Source organism: Dendrobium catenatum, unplaced genomic scaffold (assembly GCF_001605985.2).
Source record: "Dendrobium catenatum unplaced genomic scaffold, ASM160598v2 fragScaff_scaffold_526, whole genome shotgun sequence".
NCBI lineage: Eukaryota > Viridiplantae > Streptophyta > Magnoliopsida > Asparagales > Orchidaceae > Dendrobium > Dendrobium catenatum.
The window spans coordinates 24,285-38,595 of NW_021318988.1; the positions used below are offsets into that span (position 1 = coordinate 24,285).

Consider the following 14,311-nt stretch of genomic DNA (forward strand, 5'->3'; position numbering starts at 1 on the left):
GGGCGTCAAAGTCAGGGATTTGAAAGTGACAAGGGAGGAGATGGCTTTGCGTATGAGAAGAATGCTCGAGGGTTTTCACGCTCAAGGCTTTGCTGCTATTAACGGAGGATCCAGGGGTAAATAGAGCCAAGGGCATTTCTTCCTAAAAGAAATTTCGAAATGCGCCGGTTAACTAGTATCAACAAACAAATTGCACTCTTGCATTTGTTTTCAGAAGTATTTGCATTTTTTTTTTTATTGTTACTTATTGGATAACATCATTATGAACACTAAATCAAACACATTTTATTACAATATAACATAACATTACATACAAAAACACTAGACCAAACAGGCTCTTAAATAGCCTACATTCACAAGCTCTATTGCTCCGCTCACAACATCTTCGAAATTTTTGACAATCATGTAACACTCCTATGATGATGGATTACAAGCACTTAATTGATAAGCAAGCATACAGAAACTCAAAAAACAAATGCTGCTTGAATTGGTGATTCAGAGTTCAAAGACAATATAGAAAACCTGTTAATGTTATCCTAAGCTTCCCATCCACGCAAGGCGGCGGCCCGGGCAACGCGATTCACTCCCAAAGTGAAAGCTCCCATCCTAAGATTGCAATCATGAGATCTACACATGTCCTTGATGTTCTTGAATGCAGTCCTCATATATCTTTTGAGCTCCAGATTCACCTTCTCTTCATCCCACAAGAATCCTTGAATATTCTTCAATAATTGAAGAACGAGAAATATCGTCGGATTTCAATTTTATATATTATTTAACTGCATAAATATCATATAAAGTTTCAGTTTCATTACCTGAACCCACTCGAAGTAGCTCACGGTCACACCACCTGCATTAGCATAGATATCTGGCAATACGAGCACTCCTTTCTCTGAGAATATCTACAAAAGAATTTTGAAGCAATAAGATACAAAATTCCATCAATTTGCTGACTGAAGTGAGTAATTTTGAAATTTTAATGCATAATTTACCTTATCTGCTTCAGGGTCAGTAGGATGATTAGCGGCTTCAATTATGTATTTGGCTTTTACAGCAGCAGCATTTTCCCTTTCAAATAGTAAATTGACTCAGAAAAAAAAAAACAAATCTTCTAAGAGCATAATAAACGTGGAGTGAGAATCTATAGATTAAATAATCTAAAGAAAAGGCTAGAAAAAAAAAAGTAGTTATATGTGTGGAACCTGTTGAGGACTCCACCCAGGGCACAAGGAATGAGAACATCACATTCATGTATAAGTAACTCATTGGGATCCATGACATTTCCACCATTGAAATCCTTTAAATTACCACCAGAAGCTATGTGCTTCTGTAATTCTTCGATATTTATGCCGTTTGGATTTTCTATTGCTCCAGACACATCACATATGGCAATGACCTTTCCACCACACTCATGAATGAGTTTTGCAGCCCATGAGCCTACGTTACCAAACCCCTGAAGTACAAAGAATGGAGAAAGTAGATATTTTCAATGTTTTAGCATATGTTACTAGAAAGCAAATGTGTTTATTTGACACCATTTGAAAGGAGATGCACAATAAGATATTTATATTGCAGATGATGCATAAGGAGAGTAGAAGTTTGATGCCATTGAATTAGATAACACTAATAAAGAACATGAAGGTGCTTTGATGCCATTGAATTAGATAACCTACTTTCGTGAGTTTTTTTTTTTTTTCCACATGCTTTTCTTTGCTATAATTTTCTTTCTTTGCTCCTCTTAGTATTCAATCATTAAAAAATCCCAAATCTCATTTGAACCCTCTTAATACAAGTTATCTATAATTAGTGTAGGCTAAGTGCTCTGGAATTCATGGACTAGTTTCACCCTTGAAAGCATTTGACAAACCTAAACTTTTCAAACCCCACTAAAATCTTCAGATCACTAATACACATTCTATACTTCAATAACCCTAAGTTTATTAAATTTAGGGTTATTTTAGTCAAAAGTCTGAAGATCCACTCAACCCTAGTTGTATTTCATATTTGCTGTTTTAATTTTGTAGCCTATATCCAGTCAACAAAAAAATATCAAAACTCCATAAAAAAATTAAAAACTTCCGGATTCCATCTAGATGATGTACATGAGTCATTCCAAGTGGAAGTTCTGAATTTCACTTGATCTAATGAAATCCACATCAAAATTTTCAACCTTTGTCAAATTTGGACATAATTGACCTATACTAATTTTAGAGCATAATTAACACCACAAATCTTTTTCTATCCTTAACAAGCTCTCCAAAATTAAAGTTGACATCCTCACCAACAAATCAAGTACAAGTTTTCTTGATTTGATATCTATAGAGGAGACTCATTAGGAAGAAGATTGAGTTATGTTCTTGACAGATTGCAGGAAGTGTTAGCCTACCAGCCAAACACCATACACTTTATCCCCTACTTTAGTTAACTCCACTAATTAAGCCTAACTCTTCAAATAACCTTAGAAGAGTCCGCATCCACCAATTGTTATATCAGTGATCTAAGCCCCACCATCCAACCCTAATCACTAAGACTGATCTGAAAGCCTGCAGGCAATGGGGACAACCACGGCCGATCAGCTGGTGCGCTTTGACCCATATCAAGCTCTGATGTAGAGCAAGTTATTAGCTTCCTCTGAAATCATTGTGTATCATTTCATTGCAATAATTCTAGAAACTTTTTATCTTCTTTAAAATACTATGCCCATCATTTTTAACCTTGTCTTGATCATCTGTTTCAAAATGCTCCTCTGATGCTAAAGAATAGTTGCATGACATTCTTCACAAATATTTATGCTTGTTTTGCTAAATCTAAATGAGTAGGTCATGAAACTCCTTTGAATTCATCGATCTGCAACACAACTTTGAAGCCAAAACCACCATTGAGATCACGAATTCATTACTTATGCCATAGTATTTTCAAATTGTATGTAATTGTGCATAAACAATAAATATTATGTTAAATGAATCATATAGGGCTCTTAAAATTGGGTCACAAGTCGTATTTGGGTCCAGCCTGGATTTGACCAAACACAAGTTGACCTAACTCGAACCAGGCCAGTTTTCGTAAATGGGTCAGGTATTTTAACATGTACCCGACCCACTCGGGTTATCAGATTGACCAGACTCGACCGCGGATCCATTTTGAGCAGTTGAGGCGTTGAGCCATGAGAGTGGACAGACGACAAGCGCCTTCCTGCAGTTGCCGTAGTTACTTCCAATCCAAATGCAGAACAGACGGCGAGCTCCCTCCTATCGTTGTCTTTGTTTCCGATCCAACTACGAAATCAAAACGAGGAGCTCCCTGTTGTCGGCTCGTCGGCGTCATTGCTTCTGATCCTTTCATAATTAATGTAATAAAAATATATAACAAAGTTTAATCAATATTAAAGAATTTTCCCTCCCATACCCCTTTCTAAGCGTTAAGGAATCTAGCACATCCTATCAAGAGGATTCATCAAATAAGCTTTAAAATTTTGGACAAAAAAAACATTTATGATTTAATTGATTTTACATTATCATAAAAAGTAAAATAGATTGATAAGCTTATAAGCATTACTCAATTTATCAATTATAATGAAATACAAAATTTTGTTTTAAATTATTTTTTTTTTATTTTTATTTTTTGAAATCTTAATATATTTTGATGATAAATCTGATCATTATGAAAAAGATAAACTCGTTCCACCCCTAAGACCCTAATAACTTTATTTTCTGTACTCCATAACCATCTTGGCAACATAATGGTTTAATTTTGTTGCTGGAAATTCTCGTTCGAATTTAAAAACTTATAGCTGGGCTTGGGTCATGGGCAAAAAGCCCGCCCAGTCTTGGTGGACCGGTTCTTCAGTTGACCATTTGAAAGCTGTCAATGCGCCCCGTCGACGATGTCGCGGCGACCTTAGCCAAAACTTTGGCCCACGTACCAATGTCTGACTTTTGCGAATTTGATAAAAGGGATAAGCGTCGTTGATTCTCCGCATCACGGCTTCTAGAATAACTTATTTTATCATCAGAAAAAAAAATTGAAATATTTTATTAGACTATAATAATATTTTGTTTTTCAAATCTAAAAAATCTTGAAATAATTATTGCATTCATATTTTAATGCCATTTAAAAATTACTGTAGATAAAAAAGAAATGCAAACGGATAAACAGAGCTCGTGCTTGCATGACGTAGCCTTCATCCTCATCCTTCAGACTCAGCTCAAACGCAGCCTCGACTTCCTCCTAAGGCTACGTCATGCAAACAAGACTTCTGTTTATTATAGAATGAATTGGGTCTAATAGTTATGGTAAGAATTTATGATACTTAATAGTGATAACATGTCCTTGTTGTGTGCTAGAAGATTCATGATGGTAGAGAAAAAATGTTTATCATCTTAGTTTAGTATAAGGATTTAATACACGCACACATAGTTTTAGGTGAAAATTCCAAAAAGGGAAAAAACTATGTAATCCAATTATATTGAAATGATTCCACTAATATATATTATAAGCCACAAATGATACCCATTCCTATAAATAGGTGAGATATTGATATAGGGCAACAAATATAAGCTATATAGAATGAATTTTATGGTGAAAGTTGTAAGAGCTGTGTAGCATTATAGTTGTTTTCAAGAGATTATTTGTTATATGTTCAATTATTCTCATTTGAGGAGAAGAGACCAAATACTAAGAAGATTATTATAAATCTTGAAGTTGATGTCATGAGTCAAAGTTATGTTGATGACAGGCATTGGCCTTATAGGCAATGATGTGCATCGATCTAGTATCAATGTTGGTGGCCATTATGAGTGGTGAAGTCTGTAGGCATCAATCTTTATGTCAATAATGTGCATTCTTGTTATATGCAATGTCATGCATTGACATTGTTTGCAACAACATGAAACAGTCACTATAGTTGGGCGATAGTATCGGAAAATTTTTGTCGAATGATGGTCGTCGAAAGACTGTAGAAGGGTGGTTAGGAGTTGTACCTGAGCAATAATGGTTGGGAAGTTGTACACATGCAATGAAGGTTGGGAGACCATAGCTAAGCTACAGTGATCAAGAGATCATAGTTGGTTGAAGATGGTTAAAAGATCATAATCAGCTAATGGTGGTCGAAAGACTATTGTTAGAAGATAGTGACAACATGACTAAATTCAAACTATGGTCAAATAATGGTGAAAATGATTGGGGTCATAGCTTGGAGACGATGATTATAAAGGTGATGATGGTCAGAAGATCATAATCGGGCAATGCTAGTAAGGAAAATTATAGTCGAATGATGATAGTCGAAGGACCATAGTTTGTGGCTGGAGGGCAGATGTTTAAAGGCAGTGTTAGAGGGTGGAGGTTTGATGGTGGTGGTTAAGTGGAGGTGATCAAATAATAGTGGTTAGATTATAGTAATCGGATTATGGTCGTCCAACGACAATAATCAAATGATGATGAGCTGATAGTGGTAATTCGTTGTTGGTAGTCCATTGACATTATGTGGTTTGACAATGGTGACAAGGAGTCAATTGTCGGATGATTGTGGTCCATTTGTGTTATTTTGTTGCTGCTTTGATAATGTGATAGTGAGTGCAACCATAAATATTTGGTCTTCTTAATTGTTAAAAGAGATAAGCTGTGTTGATTCTTTGCATGACGATTGATGTTTTCATAAAGGTCAATGTTAATAAACAGAAAATGTGGATACAATAAATATAATATTTTGTGAAATTCAACAAAAAAATAATAATCTATTGTAATATTAAGAAAACAGTACTTATTGTACACATAATTTAATATATTTTTAAAATCATTTATATATGATATTATAATTATTATATATTGAAGACTAGGAAGGCAAAATTGATGATGATGTTGAAGGCATGCATTTGAGATGGTGGTCACAATGGTGCCATGGAGGGCATTTGAGATGGTGGTCACAATGGGCATTTAGGATGGTGCCCATTGTAAGCATTAAAAAAATGTCAATGGGTGGATGTTGATTTTTTTTATAATGACGAGCGTCAAATTTATTGACAATTGTGGACATCGATCTTGGTGGAGATGATGGAAGTCAACTTAATGGCAATGGTAGGCATCAACATTAGCGACAAAAGCAGACATTGACCTTTTTAGCGATGATGCTTATTGACCTTATTGGTGGTAATAGATGTCGATCATTTTGGCAATAGCGAAGTTAAGTCTCAACCTTATGAGCAATATTGGGCTTCAAATTTTTTGGCGATAACAATCATCAACATTTTTTTTTTTTTTGGAGTTGGCATCATCTTCTTTAAATGATGGGCTTTAGCATTTTTTATGAGAAAAACTCTTAACTCTCTAAGGCTACATTTGTGATAGCTTTCTTACTGCTTTCTAGAATAGCTTTTTGATACAAAAATATCTTGAATTAGAAATTATTACACTAAAAGTTACTTTAGAAAATAATAAGAAGGCTATCTCAAGAAAAACTTAAGTCTCATAATCCCATTAATCTAAAATACTCTTTTATGTTTCCTTTCAACCCTTCTTAATATGAAGAAGTACATAGTGCTTATAAATTTTTAGAATTTTAATTCCAATCATTTATATTAGAAAATAGGACAACCCATTAGATCACAATATTATGTTATATTTTCTAATGCCTTTATGATATTATAATTGAAGAGTATTTAGCTTTTCAAATTCATCTTTCTGAGATGTTTATTTTCTGTCTATAAGAAATAATATTTAGAAGAAGTATGCTCCTTAACTAATCTTGAGAAAATTTAAATTATACTTATAAATTCTTAATTTAAATACATTAGTCAGACTCGAATAAAGAATTTCTTAATAACATTGAGTTTGCCTAATTAAATTATTCATTTTATGATCTCTAAGTTAACACTTAGTTTTCCACCCAAATATGGGCTGCTATAAGATCTAAAATTTATATTTAGTCCTTCCATGAATTGGGATGGCCCATATCACAACCGTCAATTTAAAACGAATTGGATGCTTTCGATCATCAAGCGGCCCAATGGGCTAGATTGAGTCATGGTTAGCTTTTGGATGCAGGGGATGCAGTGGCCACTATTTTTGAAGTTTTCAATTACAGAGTTCGTTTTCACAGCTCTTGATATCATAATCCAAAGATTGAGATTGACAAAATAGTTTGATGATCCAATAACATATAATACATTTGATAAGTTATTTGCAATGATAAGCGGTGATTTTGATATTCAAATATTTTTTTGGGGGCAAATCTCTTTAGATGAGGTCGAACTCATAGTTTTTATCACAGTTCATTTGATTCAATGTTTCAATGTACTCTAATTTATGCATTTTTAGTATTGTTAAAATTATTAAGGTTTCGTTTGAGATAAATTTTTTTTATTATTTTTTGAAATAATTTTTCATTAAAAATAAAAATTAAAAAAAAAATGATAAAAGGCTGTTCAAATTGAAGCCTTGTTTCAATTTCAAAATGAAAATCATAATTCATTTAATTCTCCAATTCATTTCGCTAAAATTTAGGCTGAGTTTTTGGTAGTATAAGAAATTTATAATTGTATTAAAATTTATGTTAGCTTCTACATGAATTTCGCAATTCATATCATTAAATTTTTAGTATATGTACGGATGATATAGATTGTAAATTTTTTAAAGAATCCAAGATAATTTTTAACGCTAATACATTGAGAGTTTAAAATGAACCAAAATTTAAAAAGGTCGGGTTTATGCATAAGAGATTATTATATGCAGTGTCCGGACACTTTCAAAGGTCAATTCAGACACGGCACGTCACTCATTGCATTGTATACTAAGTAACATGGCAAGTCCGGATTGGCCTCCGAATGAGTCCTAACACCGTACGTAATAATATTTCTTGATTGCAGAGTTTAAAAGTTGTGGGCGATTGGATCAACTCTTGTTGGCCACTAATCACTCAACTTATATGTGTAGATAAGATTGTAAATGTTCTAATTTTTTGTTGATTTACTTCTGAAACAAGGTTGAGTTAAATTCAATTTTTTTTCAAAAAAAAATTGATATTGATATTTTTTTCCACAAAATTGATATTGATATTTTTTTTTTCAAAAAAATGATATTGATATTTTTTCTCAAAAAAATTGATATTGATATTTTTTTTATCTGTTTTGATAAATTTTGATTCTAACATACATATGATGAATCAGTATCCGATAAAACTTTCTACCACTGCATAATCTCTTCTTTTTTTTTTTGGACATTTAGGCCATTTGAGCCAAATTCATATACACAACGCATACATATAGACTCGAACCCTGAACCTCTTAGGTGGAAGCCTAAGCTCTCAACCAATAGGCCAAGGAGAGTTGTGTCACTGCACAATCTTCACTAGCCAGCATGGGCGGAACTATTAAGAGCTTAGGGGGGGCAATTGTCCCCCCTCAAAAAAAAAAATTTTTTTTTTATAGCTAGGCTGTGACAGATATGAACCTGGCTATGGAGGCATAAAGGCGGGGACTGGAGTGGAAGAGGAGGGAAGAGAGCGATAGGAGTCCTATCGCTCTATTAGGAGGCAAACACAGTGGAGAGGAGAGATGCCATCAGCATTATGCATTGTCAAGGTTCGTTTATGAAGATTTAACGATTCCCGAATTGATGCTAGGGTTATGAGGAGCGAATGGGAGTAGGTGCCAGATTCTGTTGCATTTTATTGGGTCTTTAACTGAGGAAAGTCTTCCGGTGATTATAGGTATTAAACCCTTTCGACTATCAACTGTTATACTTGTATGAAAATGCCGCCATAGCCTGTACTTATTTTATGACGTCGATTTAGGCAATTTTTTTAAATTTTTTTTTGCAAGAATTACAACCTTAGACCTCCATTTTACAACTCAGATCAAATGTCTCTCAAACAAGTTGATGGTCGATTTAGGCTTATTTTTTAACAAGGAATTTGTTTACCCAAAATCATGGTCATTCTGTTTTTGGGTGTGCCTTTTTATTAACGGATGCCTCCTATTTATAGAGAAATTATTAGGTGCGGATACCAGACGGACAGAACTGTCCGATTTTCTCTTTGTCTATAATAAAAGCGCAGTCAAAGTGAATGTATTATAGGAGATGTGCTTTGATTACTCTTTTAATGTAGAAGAGAGAAAACCGGACTGTTTTTTTCGTCCGGTGTCCACACCTAGTAATTTACCCTTGTTTGTATGCCTTTCTAGACAGGAAAAATTATTATGTGCGGAAGCCGAACCCCGTCCGGATGCCTAAGCCTGCAGCTCGGTACTGCTCGGTACCAAGTGTCGGTACTGCTCGGTACCGAGTGTCGGTACTGCGGCTCGGTATTGTTGACATGACTCATTATGATTGGTATCCAGATGTAGTGCTGCGTTCGACGTCCGTACAGAATAATCTCTCTCTAGGCAGGCTCAAGATTCAAGTGATTGAATTGCCTAAGGTATTATTTATTCATCCAGCATCTTATTCGCGCATCTGGTTGCTGTATAATGTTAGATGAAGGGCTTTTATGTTGAAAGTTTAGAGTTTGAGCTAGCTTAGTTCTCACCCTTTGTGCTCTTTGACCTTACCATTTCTTAGCCGACATGTCATTCGGTTTGTATTTGAATGCTAGGAATTTGAATAAAAGCAACTGTTGAAAACGCTTAAAACTCTAAATTAATGGATTAGGGTGAATAAACAAACCCCATAAATTATTTGGATTTCATTAATTTCCTTCATTTCCCTTCAATCCAAACAAAGCTCCAGCTTACTGTCATGTAACTTAGAAGAGATTCTAAACTTTAACAAGTACTGTAACTGAAGGGTGGTGTAATGTGACTTTTTTTGTTTGTTTCTTTTAGCTGATTTAATCTTAGAAATGTTTATATTTTGGCAGGATATTTTATTCTTCTGGCTTTGTTGTTGTTTGCTGCTCTATGAGAAAGTGTCCTACATGCTCGGATTGTACTTTATTGATTTTTTCGTAAGAGACAGAGGATGTAGAAACAATATTGATTAGACTTTCAAATGCGGATGACTGATGCACAATTAAACTCTTATTAGAAGAATCATGCCATTATTTAAAGCTTCCACTATTAAATTCTTCTTTTTTTTTTTAATTTTTTTTATAACTTTATAAACATCTTTAGAGAGAACATTTCAAAAGGAAATCCTTTGTCTCTTTGAAGAATTGATAATTAAAAATTCCATATAAATTCAGGCATGGTTGCCTTGTCCTAGCATCAACTGCATTAAAAATTATGTTCTTTAGAAGATTCTTGTAGGAAGAAATTTCTAACACCTAACATCACTAAATTGGTCCCAAGTCTAAGCCACCATACAACAACAACATCAAGCCTTTATTATCCCACTATATAGGGTCGGCTACATGAATAATTTTTCTCCATTGTGTCCTATTAAGCATTAAATTCTCATTTAAATCTAATAAAGAAATGTCATTTTTAATATTTTCTAACCAAGTCTATTTAGGTCTACCTCTACCTTTCTTAATATAAGTCAAATCTAATACACCTATTTTCCTAACCGGGTCTTCGGAAGGCCGCTGTTTTACGTGACCAAACCATCTAAGATGACTCTCTCTAATCTTATCTTCCATTGAAGCTACTCCAACCTTTTCACGTATATTCTCATTTTGTATCTTAATTTTAAGAGTAAAGCTACTCATCCACCTGAGCATTCTCATCTCTGCAACACTTAACTTAATATTATGCTTCTCTTTGAATGATCTAACATTCTGCACCATAAATCATTGCAGGTCTAAAAATCATTTTATAGAATTTTCCTTTAAGCCGCCATACAGTTTTAAAATTTTTCTCACGGCTAAGTTTAAAGAAAAAGCCTAAGAGATTCTAACTGGATATTTTGACGAATGTTGGATGATAACCTATTTTGTAAAAGCAATTTGAAGAAGGCATATCCATGCCCTGTTAGATACGGGCAAAGAGGGAATCAAAGCTTAAAAAAAAAAATCTTGCTTTCATTCAGAATGAGAATAGTTAATCACTTAATCCTTAAAAAATAGGCAGCTCTTGAAGGTTATCTTCCCATGGGATTTGGATTGAGATGCTGCAAGGACTAAAAAGAGTTGCATCCTTGCTTGGTTGTAAAGTAACTACGTGTAACCATATCCTGTAAAGGTACCAATGTTCTAGGCTTAGGTTTTGTTTGGGGCAATTTTGGCTACTTTTAAGAGCTTTTTCAACTACAATTTCAAAGATGTTTCTTCAAAAATAAATTTGAAAAAGCAATGAAAAGTTATCTACTAAATAAAAATTATTTTTCACAAACTTCTTTTCTGATATTACCAGTATTCATGGTGATAGATCTTAACTCATACTCAGCACGAAACCAACCAATCCTTGCGAAAGAAAAGTTAGCTTAGTCCCCTAGAATTTCGGGTGCCTACATTGGATGAATCTTGCACCAATTATGCAAAATTTAGAGATGACTGGACGCACAAAGAAGCCTATGCTTCTAGCTTTTCCAGTTGGGAAGATGAATTTGGATCATTGCCCATAACCAAAGTCATTTCCCTCTCCATGTTCATCTCCTCCTCTTCTGCCTGAAATGTTGAATGAACCCCATAAAGCAGGTAGAAAACCACAACGATGCAATTCCACACACCAAACCTCTGAAAAGACTCTTTCTTCAGAGAGCTCATAAGGAAAATATTGAGAAATATTGAAGCTGCTGCTGGCCATGGCATCAATGGCACTGACCACTTTAATGGCCGGTGATGACAAGGAACTTTGCAATGAAATAATGCAGTGATTGCTATTGTCAATCCCCCAAACAAAACCATCAACCACCAAAAGCTTCTTTTAAGCCTCCAGCATATGGAAAAGGCTATTGAGCTTGCTGTGAAGAGTAGCAAGAAGAGCAGGATAGGGAGAGGCTTGTTTGCACTTAGGCTCACATATCGCCTGTATATGAGCGCATTGGCGACTAAGTAGAACACAAATAAGGTACCAATAGAAATAATCTCGAGCACAATCTCAAGGTCAGTGAATAGAGCAATGGATGCTGTGCAAATCCCTGCACAAAATAATTGACATGTTTATGGTTGAAATGTGAAATGCAAGTTGGTTAAAAGATATTTTGGACTGAACTGTACATTGCTCTTTTATCAAAGGCATTTGTGAAGCAATACCAATCCTCTATGTGAATTTCGTTGCAATTCTTGAAATGAGAAGATTATGCATAACTATTAGGCTTCGTTTAGGACGGCTTTTTTACTAATTCTTAAAGCAGCATTCTAGCATAAAAATTAAATTTTTTTACTAAAAAGTTGCTTTAAAAAGCGGAAAGAAAGCCGTCCCAAACGAAGCCTTAACTATCACCTACCTAAAATGATGGTTGCATTCATTGGGGTCCCCGTAGAAGGATGCACCTTAGCAAGCCAAGATGGCATGAGCCGAGCCCTTCCTATGACACAAAGATATCGAGCCTGCCCAAGCATGGCAACTAGGAGTGATGCGACAATTCCAAGGCTGGCTCCTGCGCCAACAACATTGCCTGCCCACTTCCAGCCGACCTTAGTCTGGAAGGCTGAAGAAAATGATGCGCCTTCAGATATCTGTTTATGTTTATAGGTCAGTTTAACACAACAAAAAATAGCAACAAAAATGCTGGTATTAACTTTGTTATGTGATACCACTTGTTAGGATCTTGATTGAGGAAGAAGAACTCCCTTCACGAGCTTCTTGGGAGAGGAGGGAGAGAGGGAAGGGAAGAGGGAGATGACAGAACTCAAAAACTTTATTTCTTGATCATACCTATTAACAATCTATAAGGCCTCTATATATAGGCACAAAAGCAACATAACAAGCTAGCTACACAACTAGCTACAAACATAAAATTAGGACCAATATCTAACAAACTTTATGAAGATGAGCAAAGGATTCGTAAAGGTATGAGAACTGTTGGTGATAATGTTTTGATGAATTGTAGCACTTAAATTCTTGTTGTTTGGATCTTTTATCATAGAGTGATATTCTGGCAAATTGGGGCTGGTGATTACCATATAATAAGGAATCATGGAGGAAAGAGATAAGGCCATGAGGCAATATAATGCAGAGACAATCAGCACTGATCCGCCGATGCCAATAGGAAGGCTTTTGGAAGGGTATTTGATCTCTTCAGCCATTGTTGATACAGAGTCATAACCAATGTAGCTGAAGTACACCATAGCAGCTCCATCCACAACTCCTCTTACACCAAAAGGAGCAAACCCTTTAGGCTCTACCAAGTTTGTTGGGGTTCCATTGTAGAAGCCAGCAACAATCACAAACCCAAAGAAGATCACATGGAACACCGTCATAAGTAGGTTGAGCATGGAGCTCTCCTTGGTACTGTAATCTCAAGAGAAGTGGCTATGATCAACAATACTTGGACCATTATATTAGCATGAAATACTGGCATTATGATCCTTAATGTAAGTAAAAAATAAAGAATGATATGCTAGATTAGAATCCAGTGGACTATGATATCAAGAGAAATGAAAGGCATTAAAGACCAAAACAGTGAACTTTTGAGCGGGCAGCACTATCAAAATACCTAACAAAACCTTGAAATTTAGGCACATGGTTATAACCTGTGACACAAGCATAAAGTGAGAAGAATAACAAGAACAACTGCAGGAATATCCAAATTGTTGTAGTCCTTAGACAAGCCTCCAACTGTAATCCTCCATGAGTTTGGATCATCTAAACCAAAGGCGGTGCTTAAATACTCGGTAAAACTTCGCGCCACAGCAGCATTGGATAAGACATACTCAAGCAAAATGTTTGCTCCTCCAAAGTATCCCACAAACTCACCTGTGACATCAACCATGACATTTAGAACTAAGTCAAACGGTAAAAGATTCAAAATTTACTTGTGCAAGTAGATTTTTCATACCGAAGGTTACTCTAAGGTAGCTAAAAGCACCACCAGCAACTGGAATCTCCACAGAGAATTCAGTATAACAAAGAGATGAAAGGAAAGCAGAGATTCCAGCTATAAGATAGGATATGCAGACCGCTGGGCCAGAGAACTTGGCCGCTCGACCTGTGGTGACAAAAACTCCAGCTCCAAGCATTCCCCCTACACCAAGTGCCACGAGATCATACCACTCTAGCTTCTTCTTCATATCTGCTCCTGATCTTTCTCTGACTTGATTGAGCTCTTGGTCTGGGGTCCATGTTGCTAGCAATCTTCTTCTGAGTCTGTAGGGAGTTTGGGAGAGAGAATGAAGGATAGAGGAGAAGGGCGAGTGGTGGTGGTGGGGTGTTGCAGCTGGAGAGGAGGACATTCTTAGCTCCCATGCAAGTAGTTGCGTGTAAGGGATTTGTATCAA

General features: G+C 35.5%; 2 protein-coding genes across 2 annotated transcripts; both read right to left on the reverse strand.

Moving 5' to 3' along the window:
- Nucleotides 1-536: 536 nt before the first annotated feature.
- LOC110092672 (glutamate dehydrogenase 2-like) lies at nucleotides 537-1,465 on the reverse strand (the record flags this gene model as incomplete). Its single annotated transcript, XM_020817321.2, has 4 exons — nucleotides 537-722; nucleotides 816-902; nucleotides 993-1,068; nucleotides 1,203-1,465. Coding segments are annotated over 4 exons (612 nt in total), but the record flags the coding sequence as incomplete, so codon positions are not given.
- Nucleotides 1,466-11,287: 9,822 nt separating this feature from the next.
- LOC110092670 (cationic amino acid transporter 6, chloroplastic-like) lies at nucleotides 11,288-14,311 on the reverse strand. Its single transcript, XM_028694635.1, has 5 exons — nucleotides 13,873-14,311; nucleotides 13,568-13,790; nucleotides 12,995-13,325; nucleotides 12,319-12,550; nucleotides 11,288-12,009 (listed from the first exon to the last, which is right to left on the reverse strand). The coding sequence occupies exons 1-5, from the start codon at nucleotides 14,264-14,266 to the stop codon at nucleotides 11,441-11,443; spliced, it is 1,749 nt and encodes a 582-aa protein (XP_028550468.1). The 5' UTR covers nucleotides 14,267-14,311; the 3' UTR covers nucleotides 11,288-11,440.